The 13,286-nt window shown below is 37.4% G+C and overlaps 1 protein-coding gene across 1 annotated transcript in view; it reads left to right on the top strand.

Moving 5' to 3' along the window:
- Nucleotides 1-12,758, top strand: part of HCN1 (hyperpolarization activated cyclic nucleotide gated potassium channel 1) — a 394,718-nt gene extending 381,960 nt beyond the window's left edge. The window contains exons 7-8 of the mRNA XM_040496732.1: nt 4,853-5,017; nt 8,179-12,758. Of these exons, the coding sequence (XP_040352666.1) occupies nt 4,853-5,017; nt 8,179-9,062 (1,049 nt within the window). The 3' untranslated portion in view covers nt 9,063-12,758. The remainder of the gene's footprint in view (nt 1-4,852; nt 5,018-8,178) is intronic.
- The last annotated feature ends 528 nt before the right edge of the window (nt 12,759-13,286 follow it).

The following is a 13,286-nucleotide window of genomic DNA, read 5'->3' as shown; positions in this document are numbered from 1 at the left end:
TTGCAAATGTGATTGTTGTACTTCTCATTAAAGACTTTATAAGTTAGTATAGAGAAACATCACAGAAACAAGTAAGTCTGAAAATGTGCTGTAAGGTCTAAGATGCACGATTATCAAGTAGAGTGGAGGCACAAAGATAATTAAGAAGGGTGTCCATGCGTGTGAAACCATCTCACCTGAGATGAGTCTAAGGAATTGGGATGATTAGTTTAAAAACAGATTATTGGGGCACCTGGGTGGCTCAGTTGGTTAAGCGTCCGACTTTGACTCAGCTCATGACCTCACGGTTTGTGAGTTCAAGCCCTGCGTTGGGCTTTGTGCTGAGAGCTCAGAGCCTGGAACCTGCTTCCGATTCCGTGTCTCCTTCTCTCTCTGTCCCTCCCCTACTTGTGCTCTCTCTCCCTCTGTCTCTCAAAAATAAACAAACATGTAAAAAACAGATTACTTACAAAGGTATGGGAAATGATAAATATATTTTACACATTTGAACAGTTATTTGATACATGAAACAGTTACCTACTTGTTCCAGCAGGTATAGTCAAAATCACAAGGGGAAAAAAAAAAAAATACAGCAAGAGGAGAGGGAACATAACAAGGAAAGGAAAGGACTCATGTTTTAAGAGTGTCCTCACTGTGGTAGGCTTGTGCCAGGCACTTTGTAAGCACTCTTTTATTTAATCCTTGTAACAACTTTGCCAATGCTCATCTTGTCGGAGATGCCACTACTGGTCGATATTCAGAGCCAGGGGTGATCACCCTAATTTCTATGCTTTAAGGGAGATGTATTGACCAAACACATGGGAGGAGAGCTAAGACTTTTTTTTTGGAAAAGCAATAACTTTAGATGATATAAATGACAATTAGCATGGCCAGTGGTAGAAGATGCTAATAATTATATAAATATGACTGTGTCTGTGAGAACTGAAATGATCAGTTGTATCTTTAGAAAATGAAGCAAAATTGGATATTCTAGTTATGAGACTATCATAATATAATCTATATGCATAATTATTCCTTTATAATATCTGAAATTGGAGAGATATTATATCCAATCTGTTTCAAAAGGTTATAAAAGATGTGAAACATTTCAAAATACAAATTTACGTGGATTTAATGTTCTATTCTATTCCAAATTCCCTAGATTCCTATTCAAATGCATCTGAGAGCTGAAATGTTTCTCCTAGCCAAGCTTGATATGCAGATTGATTTCAGCCAGATGTTACCACCTCCTATGCCATAAGACGTCATATTTTACTAGTTTACTACCACTAAATATAGAAAGATAACAAATACAAATATAGAAAGAAAATGAAAGAAGTGATACTTCCTTTTGCACATTGTATGAGGCACTGGATTAGAAGCCTAAGTAATTTATAGGAAATTAGTATTCTGATACACAATAGTGAATGACTTTTATTTCATGATATTGAATACTTTAAAAAGGAAGCAGCTTCCTGCTTAGGTTACTCTGAGCAACCAAGTACAAATTTTCCCATAAATTCTAGAAACTCAAATTAAACGTTTACCCTACAAATCTCGGTCATAAGTTCCTGCTAAGTCCCTGTGTTACTGCAATGTCAAATTCTGTTTTAAGGGTCAGGGAAATTTTTCTGAGTTGCAAAATTGTTGACACCATTTGCCCTACCTTATAAAATGACTTCATATAGGTGACAGTAATGTCAGATAGACTGAAACACATATGATCAAGGTTAACTAATGGCAGCAAAAATAGCGTTGAGTAGTTGATGTATCTCATACCCTAAGGTTTATTAAAAGTATATTTTTAATTTGGTGGGTGGTGGGTCAAATTTTATTTCCTGGGACATACTCTTTATAATGTTGAAATTGAAAATAGTTTTCCAATCTGCCTGTGAGGGGGAGCATTACTGTCATTTTTCCTCTTCAGTAGGTGAAATAAAGTACCCTATAAAGAAAAAAAGGGAATCATACAGAATTAAAATATGCCAAGAACTCAATACTTGTTTTATTTGATTATTTGATTATTATTTAGAAATTTGTATCCAGACAAAGGGACATATTTCCAAGTAGATTTGCACAAAAATTTTAAAACAGTGATTGCACCACTGGGAAATTCCTAGTCGAGGTCTCAAAGAGTAAATAAGCAAGAAAAAAAAAAGCAGAAAGATTGGAACAATCAACACAGTTTAGAAAATATGCCATAGGATTCTTTAAAAAGCTTACATCTCTGTAAAACGAACTTGGTTTGTTCTTTGGGAGTTCAATGTTATTTCATTGTGTATTTTGCTTTTTGTGTGAAATCAATCTGAGCACCCCAAAGCAAGTTAATTTTCTACCTAATGAGTAAAGACATTATCTACACTGAAGAAAATATTACCAAACCTTCTAAATACTTTCTTCATTATAGACATTTAACAAAACCTGCACAGATATGTTTTGTTGCCTAAAGAAGGCACATAAATCATTTAGCCAGTTCTATTACAAAGGGGAGATACCTCACAGGGGAACTAATACTACATTATCTACAACTTAAGAATAGAACTTAATGTGGGCCTTGGGTTTGTCCACTATCATTACATACTCATAAACATTTTAAAATAATTTTCCCTGGGCTCAAAACTCAAGGTTGCAGTTGCTGGGAGGGATACAATAATGTTACTGTATAGTTACTGTCTTTAAAATGTCTAAAGCCAATGAAGGAGATAAGTGATATTTAAGAAGTGATTATAAAATCCAATACAAGAAAATAAAAATAGTGATAAATTAATATACACATAATTTCTTAACCTAAAGGATAGTATGAGATACAGGTGACTAAATTGTATTTTCTTCCTCTGTTTTTTGCCCAAACACACCCACTCAGAGTAAATACAGAAAAACTCTGTAACACCTAACACAGGACTCTTTTCCCTCAATAAGTGGATCTCCAAAATGACTTAATATTAGAAGCAACTGTTCCATTCACATATTGAATTTGGAAATTCATGAAATCTAATACTCTTTAATGATCAGAAGGTCTGCTTTTTCATTGCTAAGTGTGTGGCATTTTTTGTGTTACTCATGGTAGAAACAAAGACTACAGAAGCTTTAAAAGAAGGGACTATTTTGAAGTGATTTTCACACTGACCAGTGATTTTTCCTGCTCATGAATGAATACACCTTCATTTGTTCTGTTTTTCACTAAGAAATTACTGAGGAGATACAAAGAGATAATGGCTGAAGAGTTTTGAGTTGCCTCCAGAACTGAGATAACATAAACTTTCAGTTGTTTAAACCTTTTATTTCATTGTTTAGAGTAGAGTAGCCAGCAAATTCCATAGTATGATAATATTTATGCTTAAATATTGACCAATATAGATTCATCTTTCTACATATACCTAGTATACACACACACACACACACACACACACACACACACATGCACACACACACACACATGAACACTCCACAATATTATTTATTAAATTTATAACATGTTACCAGCATTAACAACAGCATAACTGGTTGTTTAGGTGACATTTCCTAAAATTCTGTCTTCCCAGATTGGTTCAGATGTGTTTCTAAATACTTCCAGAATGCCCACAGTCTGTATTGTTGTTCTTACCAGATTGCATTTAAATGAACTCTTAATTAAGATTAACTCTTTTTTTTAACCATCATCGTATAAGTAACACAAAAGTAGACATTATGTTTGATTCATATTTCTAGCCTTCACATCAAGTACATAATCCCTACCACATAATTTATTCACAATGTTTATCAACATGAACTGACCTTATTGAAGAGTGTGAATTTAGACCCCTTTCATCCTTACGTTAGTAAACTGTGCGTTTCAGAAATACTTCTGCCATTTCTTTTTTCAAATTGGTTACCTTGAAACTAAATTTTTTAATTGTTTCTGGTTTTTTTTAGATCAAAGTCTATAGAGTTTAATTAATAAACTTGGGGAAATGAAATAGAAAATTACCACTTATAGATCTATTTAACTAGCAAATAAGGGAATCCGGATTTGCAAATGTTTGCTTACCACATTTTGGAAATCTAATTCTCAAGGAAGAATTCTTCTGAGAAACTCTTGAAATAGAAAGCCACTCTATTCCTTTGGTATATAGCTTTTTACACTGATCTCATTGGGAATATGCCAACAACATAAGGCACACCTGAAACACATCCATCTGAACCCGTGGTCATTTTTCTTGATCATAGGACTTTCTAGACCAATGCTCGGGTTCACTTTGGTTTCTGTCTATATGTTATGATCTGCTTTTTGCCTTCCAAACTTTATAAAAATCTTGTCTGATTACAGCTTTTTCCAATACTTAACTCCACCGTGGATTTATGATTCCATTTTCTACACTTTTATTATTTCAGATGCATTGGAAGGCAGCTGAGGGATAGATAAATCTGTTTCAGCTTTCCATTTGAACTAAAAACTTTAATTGTTTAAAAAACAATATTATTTTAAGGTTGCATATTATTAATTGGATATTTTTGTCACAAGGAATTTACTGATAAAAGAGAAAATGCTGCTGGGGTGCCTGTGTGCCTCAGTCAGTTAAGCGCCTGACTTCAGCTCAGGTCATGATCTCACAGCTTGTGAGTTCAAGCCCTGTGTTGGGCTCTGTGCTGACAGCTCAGAGCCTGAAGGCTGCTTTGGATTCTGTGTCTCCCTCTCTGTCTGCTCCTCCCCCGCTCACACTCTGTCTCTCTCTCTCAACAATAAATACACAATAAAAAAAAATTTTTTTTAAGAAAATGCTGCCAATCATTGCTTGATCACACCATGAGACTTTTTTTTTTTTTTTTTAATTGTAGGTCTCAGTGGTCTTGGAAAGAAAATGACCAAACAAATCTTTCTTTCTTGTTTTTGTAGAGATTTGCTTGCTTACCAAGGGACGCCGCACTGCCAGTGTTCGAGCTGATACATATTGTCGTCTTTATTCACTATCCGTGGACAATTTCAATGAGGTCCTGGAGGAATATCCAATGATGCGGAGAGCCTTTGAGACGGTTGCCATTGACCGACTAGATCGGATAGGTATTCTCTTCAGTTTTATTATCTTTTACATGTACAATTAGGTTATACTCTAGTGGACTGATATATGTTTGCAATTGTAAGTCCTAAATGCTATCATAGGTTGCCTTTTAATTAGCATAGAAATAGCAGTTAGCTCTAGCCCTATTTCTACTATCTAACTTTCTCTTCTTAAGTGTTCTGGATTTATTTAATCATCTCTATTTTTACTAGCTGCTCAGTCTGATTTCCCCAGTGATGCCAATACAATTTGAATCTTCAGGTAAAAAGCAATGATAAAATTTTAGGTAGCACTAAAATAGAACTAAAATTATAATAGTATGAGTCTATATTACAAACCAAATTTTGCTACAAGGTTTTTAAAAAATTTTTACGTATCACCTTTACACTTTTATCTATATATTGAGAACTGAAAACTTGTGTTTTAATTGTCTCAATAGAAGCTTCTTGAAATGTTTGTAATACAGACTCAAGCAGGAAAAACCTTGATAGAAATGCCCTACATAGATGCTTTACTTTGTAAACATCAACTTAAAGTCTTCTCTGCTCTCAAATAAGAATATATAAATTAGACTTTACTAGTTACACTAGTTTAAAGGTTTGAATAATTGCTATAGTAAAGTTAAATCAGATTGGCTTGCTATTAGCTTCCTAAAATATGCTGGAACATTCTGATATCAGAAGGTAGTAAGCGTTTACTCTCTACACCTAAATCCTCTTCCCCCACCCTACCCTGCCCTGCCCCCTCTTCACTCTACTCAATTTTCATAATCTATACAATTTTCAGTATAGATATCATTTCCCTGTAGAAATCTCCCCTGACCTCCCACCGCTACGTGGCTGAATATCCTAGGTATGTTCTCCCATCCCCGCCTAGGAATTTCCTCCATCACAATACTGCCTTTATTATTGTAATTGCTCTAACAATGCTAAGATTTGTGAATGTAGAGAACATGTCTAATTCACTGTTACATTCACAGTACCTAGTACACAACGAATATTCTTGAAGAGAGGTGGTAGGGAGGGATGAAGGAATCCGTGATCTCAAAGGTGATGGGGTTGGGATCACTTGGAAGTAAACAGGTGCTTCATTCTCATTAAAGGTAAGGCTTTTTGAAGGATGTAGTCTTATGTCAGCTTTTCTTCCGCACATTATGTCTTTTTTTCCTTCTATATAAGTGGGATGACAGAGGCATAAGAGTCTGAAATTAGGTTAGGAGAAGTAAAGGTAGTATTTGGACATTATCATTAGACAAAACACACATAGTAGAAATTCATATTGACAACTCAGACCCGTAACAGGACACAGTGTGGAGAGAGACAGTGCCCATAAAAGTGGGTATTCCTGAAAGCATCTTTACTTCATTTGAAAATACCCTTTTTGTGGTTTGTGACTGCTCATGGCAGAGCGAGAGACTGATATCTGAGCACAGGAGGTTTTTCCTAAGCCAGCTAGACATCTTTAGAGAAAGCAATAAAATCACGATATTTTAAGAGAGAATTTCTGTTAATCTGAGACAGCTTCACTTTCATCTCACTTATTCCAACTAATTTGTATAAGAAAGTTTGCAGTCAATAATATAGGCAATAAAATTGCTAATAAGCACCAAGCCATTGCAGTTTTGATCCTTATAAAATTCTAACAGCACTTTAAAAAGTAGAGTATTTCTCTATAAGTTCACAGATAGTAACATTAGAAAACGTTGACTATTCACAGGATGACAAAGAAATATTTCCCTTTTCCATTTTGTGGCAATTGCTTACAAATGTACACCATATGTAGTTAAGACAATATGCCAAAGAAGCATTATATTTATTACCAATATAGGAGTTTTTGTGCTTTAGAAAATTAGAACAATTCTGGAAGGAGAGACAAGTATTTATTTTGGCAATCATTTAAAATGATAGTTTTCCAGCAGCCAAGTAAATGATAACACATATTTCCATTAAAAAATAGTCCTTCTAACTCTAACTTTATTTAGCAATATGGCAAAGCGAATTCACTGTTCAGTTATGATATTTATCTGGGTATTATTTTCTCAGTGATGTCACCAAAAGTTACTGATTTTCCCCTCTTCATCTAATTTTGATTCTATTGATAGTCTGCCAGGGAATGTCTCCTTATGCAAAGCACTCTAAAGACAATGGCAGGAAGGAGAGGTAATGCTTACTGAGGTCCTCAAGGGAACTGAAAGCTTGCCATACACTGTCCCCTTAATCCTCACAAAGACACTTCAGAAAAGGAAAGATTACGCAGTGGTTCTCAACCTGGCTGTACGTAAAACTCCTTTGAGGAAATTTGCTTTTAAAGTACTGCAGTCTGCCCCCATGTCTGGCTATTCTGATTTAATTGGTAGGGTGCAGATGAAAATCATTATGTTTTAAAGGTCCAGGGATGAGAAAAATATGGATGTACGCACTGGCATGGGCACTGGTCAAAAACAAAGGACCCGCAACAGTATGCCTGAAACTTGCACATGAGAATCACCTAAAGATCTTAGTAATATGCAGCATCTTGTTCAGCGAGTAAGGTGGGGCTTGAGAGACAGCTTTTCTAGAAAGAGCTCACATTGACACAGGTGCAGCTGGTCAGGTTACTCCAGTCATGTTACTTCCCCAGTCAGGTTACTCACTGGTCATGTTTTCCTGGACACTGTTCTCAACCTTCCCATATCCCATTCTCCTTTTGGGTGAAATCGCATTGTAAACACAGCTACTTGCAAGAGTTGAGGATTAAATAAAATACATCCACCTAAGGCCTTTTGTAGAGTACCTGCCATAGTGTGCGTGTCTATTGTCCTTTCTTGACAAAGTAGCTTTAAACTGACGTTTTGCTTCCAGACCCGTCCTGGTCCACATGCCCTTTCTTTTGCCACTCTTCAAAGTAGCCCTCGCGTCAGATATCTCCCTTTCTTCTGTAAGGTGGTTTTTGCCAGATTACAGGCTTCTCGACTTGACTCGCAGAAGGTAAGATTTCCCAGACAGATACAGGAAGTGCGAAGGGCAGGAGCCATCTTTTTGTCTGGCTCTGAAGGTGAGTACCTGGCTTTTAAGCCTCTTCCAGGAAACACTGGCATTCTTCCGCTTTCAGGAGCCACTCTCACTGGGGCTTGTCATCAGTCATTTGTAGGCCTTCTAAGCGCCTGTCTTTCTTTCGCCGCCAGGAAAGAAAAATTCAATTCTTCTGCAAAAGTTCCAGAAGGATCTGAACACCGGCGTCTTCAACAATCAGGAGAACGAGATCCTGAAGCAGATCGTGAAACACGACCGGGAGATGGTGCAGGCAATCGCTCCCATCAGTTATCCTCAAATGACAGCCCTGAATGCCACCTCTTCCACCACGACTCCGACCTCCCGCATGAGGACGCAGTCTCCGCCGGTGTATACAGCGACCAGCCTGTCCCACAGCAACCTGCATTCCCCCAGCCCCAGCACACAGACCCCCCAGCCGTCAGCCATCCTGTCACCCTGCTCCTACACCACTGCGGTCTGCAGCCCGCCGGTACAGAGCCCGCTGGCCACTCGAACTTTCCACTACGCGTCCCCCACCGCCTCCCAGCTGTCGCTCACGCAGCAGCAGCAGCAGCAGCAGATCCAGCAGCCCCAGCCCCCGCAGCCCCCGCAGCAGCCCCCGCAGCCCCAGACGCCCGGCAGCTCCACGCCCAAGAACGACGTGCACAGGAGCACCCAGGCGCTCCACAACACCAGCCTGAGCCGAGAGGTCAGGCCCCTGTCGGCCTCGCAGCCCTCGCTGCCCCATGAGGTTTCCACTCTCATTTCCAGACCTCATCCCACTGTGGGCGAGTCCCTGGCCTCCATCCCTCAGCCCGTGACGGCTGTTCACGGCCCGAGCCTTCAGGCGGGGGCCCGGGGCACGGTCCCCCAGCGAGTCACCCTGTTCCGACAGATGTCGTCGGGAGCCATTCCCCCCAACCGAGGAGCCCCTCCCGCACCCCCTCCACCAGCAGCTGCTCTTCCGAGAGAGGCTTCCTCAGTCTTAACTACAGACCCAGAGGCAGAAAAGCCACGATTTGCTTCAAATTTATGATCCCTGCTGATTGTCAAAGCAGAAAGAAAGACTCTGATAAACTGAGAATGTTCTCAGAAATTATTTTCTTCTATCTCCCGATAGATTCCTATAGCCTACTATGAAGAGATATTTTAGACAGCTCTGGCCTACATGCAAAATGTAAAATATACAAATATATATCTACTGTTCAATATCTATCTAAATTCCCAAGAGAGGTTCAAAAGACCTGTTTAGCATTCAGTGTTATATGTCTTCCTTTCTTTAAATCATTAAAGGATTTAAAATGTTGTTGTAAGATCATTTATTTTTAACCAACTTTTACCGAATTCCTTTGATATATGTATTTCTCTATTTTATGAAGAGTTCTTGGATTCAATGGAAACAAAACTCTGATTTTAAAAAGGCAACTCAAGTGAGCCACTGAATAGCACCAACCAAATCTTCTTTCATTAGCTGTGTCTCTGCATCTAAATTGTTAATCATGAATTATGGAGGATTGAATGGCAAATCCCACTTTATAGATCTAAATTGTATTTTGGTGCTTTCAATTTTGAATTAGGTTAGATCACGTGGTATGCTCGGCCACGGCTGGAGACTAGCCTCGCCACTGTCCCGAGTATCTCTAACCTCAAACACATCCATTGATCTTTCAGAAAGCTGGGGGATATTTGTCTTCGTGTGTTACCGGACTTTTACCAAGACTCAATCAATGTTAGCTGTAAATAACTTTTTCAACCCAAATAAAAATAGCTCTTCTGTGTTGTATGAAGGTAAAAGTCATCACTTAAGAATTTAGTTTTATTGCTTCACTTCAAAACTTAGAGTTTTAAATTTTACAAAACCTAACTGTGACAGTTATTCAACTGTAATGCAATGGCTTGAAACCTACAATATTATTTTAACCTGCAATGTTTTATGCAAAATTGTATGCTCAATTCTACAAATTGCTTGTACTACACCAAAAAATCATTACTTTTCTTCCTTCTTGCCATAATCAAGCATCTGAAAATAGTCCCTGCATGCTTTTTTGGAAAAACAAAATAGGTTCAGATCAGTCACTGTAGGGAGAGGCTTACAGTATTTCTCATTTCTAGAAAAGTATAACCATTCATTAATTGCCTATCTTAAAATTCCTATAAGGCTGACTTGGATCTCTGACTTAAGTCTAGAAGTGAGGTTTTCACTTTCATTTAATATTATTACTATCGTTTAAATAATGATTTGTAAACCACAGCTTGATTTGGAGTTGCCAGTGTGTTCTGTGTCTTCACTGTTGGTAGGTAGTAGTTAACCCTGGTGTTAATTTAAATTAACTAAATACACTATAGCCTCCTGTCTGGGAACACACACTTTGTTCTATGTATATTGTAATAAAATGGTTAGCAAATCTTAAGGCATGTGGTGACTAACATAGCCCTTAGGTAGGAGGTTTGTTATTTCGAACGTGCTGGAAAACGTATGGACGTGATGACAGAATGCAGGGGGCAAACTGAATGTGAGCATTGTTTGTTTGTTTGTCTGTTTCCTTAACTCTCCATGATCTGTGAACATCTGCTTCTTCTCAAAGAAGTCCCTTAGTAATTATTTGTGCCTAATGCATCCCACGAATGTGGTGGATGACTGGAACACAATCGGAAGATTCCTAATAACCGACTTCTGTAAATAACCCAAGAGAATGACCTGACGTGGAGGTCTTCAGTATCTCTGACACTGGCGATACGTTAAAGAAGAACTGAACAAAGATCACACGAGAAATGGGGCAGGGCCTCCAGATAGACTTGAGGACAGAAAACAAAACGAAGCAAAAACTCTAAAATGGATCCATGCTGCCTGTTATGCCTTTTACGATTATAATACCTATAATACCAAAATGAGTTGTTATGTTTCATTTCTCACAGATCCCAGCTTGTGTGGAAGTACTCAACAATGCTCGTCAATGTAATGTTGTCATTAACATGCTGGTGACATCTGATGGCGGGTCAGGAGCGGTATAAGGGGATTGTTCCGTCTACCTAGATCCTATGGGAAAGCTGCAAGACCATTTACATATCAGTACAAAACTCCTTTATTTTATTAAAATATTGAGAATTCACTTCAATTTATTAAGATCATGTATTGGTCCTTTAAATTATTAAAGGTTTACATTTGATAGCACTAATGGGTTTGGTAGTGAAATATTTTTATATATATAAATTTTTGGTTTTTTATTTTGAGCACTATTGGGAAACATAAGCAAAATTGAATTGCATGGTCTTTCAGTGCAACCATAAAATTTTTATTCACTTTGTAACAGAATGGACAAAAACACACTAAGGTTTATATGTTAAACTCATAAAATGGTACAGGGTAAATTATATACATATATATGTATGAATATATATGCTTAGATTAAGAAAACAAATTGACTCACATTCCTGTAATATAAAAGTCCATTGCTAGTTGAAAAGTGACCTCTTTTCTCTGTACATAGTTAAGCCCGTAAGTATGGAGTTTTAATCTGTACAGAAAGAAATGTATTATTGAAAAGATTGGTCTTTCTGCGGCTGGGAAAATAGTAGAGTAGCTGATTCTTACAACAACTGTATGATCAGGGATGAATTAGAGTATTTCTTTTGTCTTTGCTCAAAGCCATACATATATAAATATATATAAAGATTATTAATAAATTCAACAGAAAATAAACTAAAATCATGAATATTTTATTTTATCAATATGCTCTAACCAAACATTTTGTTTTATTAATGAGTACAGATTTGCCTCTTTCTACCTTTACATCGTAAGATTTCCAAGAGGGCTTATACTTGATAGTCATTATAAAATTAATCAGAGATAGTCTATGACTGTAGAGAGGAATGTAAACAGCACATGGGTATTCCAGTTATCCCTCTGTTTTATCTCTTCCCAATGGTACCAGTTGAAGTTTTGGGTGTTTTTGGTTTTTGTTTTTGTTTTTTTTAATTCTTTGCTCTGTACCTCCTTCACGTGTGGTTGTGGTTCAATTCCCAAACACGGTTATTTCTGTGCTATTAGATTTGGTGGGGGGGGGGGGGGGAATAACCTTATAATTTATTATGCAAACCTATTTTATGATAGCCTTGGGCCTTGCGAAGGCTTTCGATAGTCATAGAACCTCCCTATTCAAGTGGATTTTGAATCAGGCTCAAAAGGCTGACATAGAGTTTATTGCTTTGAATGAAGGATTCTTTGAAAACTGTAAGGATAAATGGCAGGAATGGCGATAGACTCTATTCATCAAATAGCTTGTCTCCAGGTCTCAGTGACCACTCCATAAGTGAATGATTCCGTGACAGATGCCGTCCCACTTTTAAAAGATGGTTATTTTGCCATTTATAAACTTAAATGAGCATAACATCTGCAGGACACTACAAAGTACGCAGTCAAGTTAGAATAATTCCTAAAGAACTTGGGTGATTTAAACAATATGATGTGTTTTAAGTTGTAGATGTTATTATTTCAAATCCTGAATTATTTATACTTTAAACTAGAAGTGATCTCCATCATCTTGCAGGCCTACTTTTAAAGTCTCCATGCCTTCTTTTTAAATTTAAGTGTTTCTGTTTGTTAATTTTATAATTTGACTGTGCTACTTTGCTTTTATGCATTTTACTTTCATAATTTATAACATTAAGTTGTTTCAACAAGATTTATCTTCTTTATGCCTCTATCCTTCTAGAATATATGCCATAAAACCTGTGTCTGGTTATTTTATTCATATACATTACACCTGGAAAATTTTATCACATTCTCTGCTTATTTGAAAACTACTTTTTCTGTGCAATACAAAAGAAATGTGGTCCTTATTGAATAACTGGAGGCTGAACATCTATTTTGAGTCCTGAAAGTAATGGTCAAAAATTTAAGCAAGTGGGACTGGCTGCATGCACTGAGTTGTTAGCTCTGTTCTATAAGTTTATTTAATATATCCTTTTTTCCAGAATAATAAGATGAAGAATAAAGAAGATTTGCTGTTGTATTCAGGGTTAAGTTTACCTGCTACTGGCACTGGAAAGCAGTGACTTTCTTTAAATAATTTTTTTAATGTTTGTTTTTATTTTTGAGAGAGAGAGAGAGAGAGAGAGAGAGCATGCGCTCTCGAGCAAGCGGGGGAGGGGCAGAGAGAGAGGGAAACACAGAGTCCCAAGCAGGCTCCAGGCTCCGAGCTGTCAGAGTGCCTGACTCAGAGCCACCCAGGTGCCTGGAAAGCAGTGACTTTCTTAAGCA

This window comes from Herpailurus yagouaroundi, unplaced genomic scaffold, assembly GCF_014898765.1.
Source record: "Herpailurus yagouaroundi ecotype Mexico unplaced genomic scaffold, PumYag 29, whole genome shotgun sequence".
Lineage (NCBI taxonomy): Eukaryota > Metazoa > Chordata > Mammalia > Carnivora > Felidae > Herpailurus > Herpailurus yagouaroundi.
The sequence above is the reverse complement of the archived record's forward strand: the minus strand, read 5'-3'. Positions and strand labels throughout refer to the sequence as shown.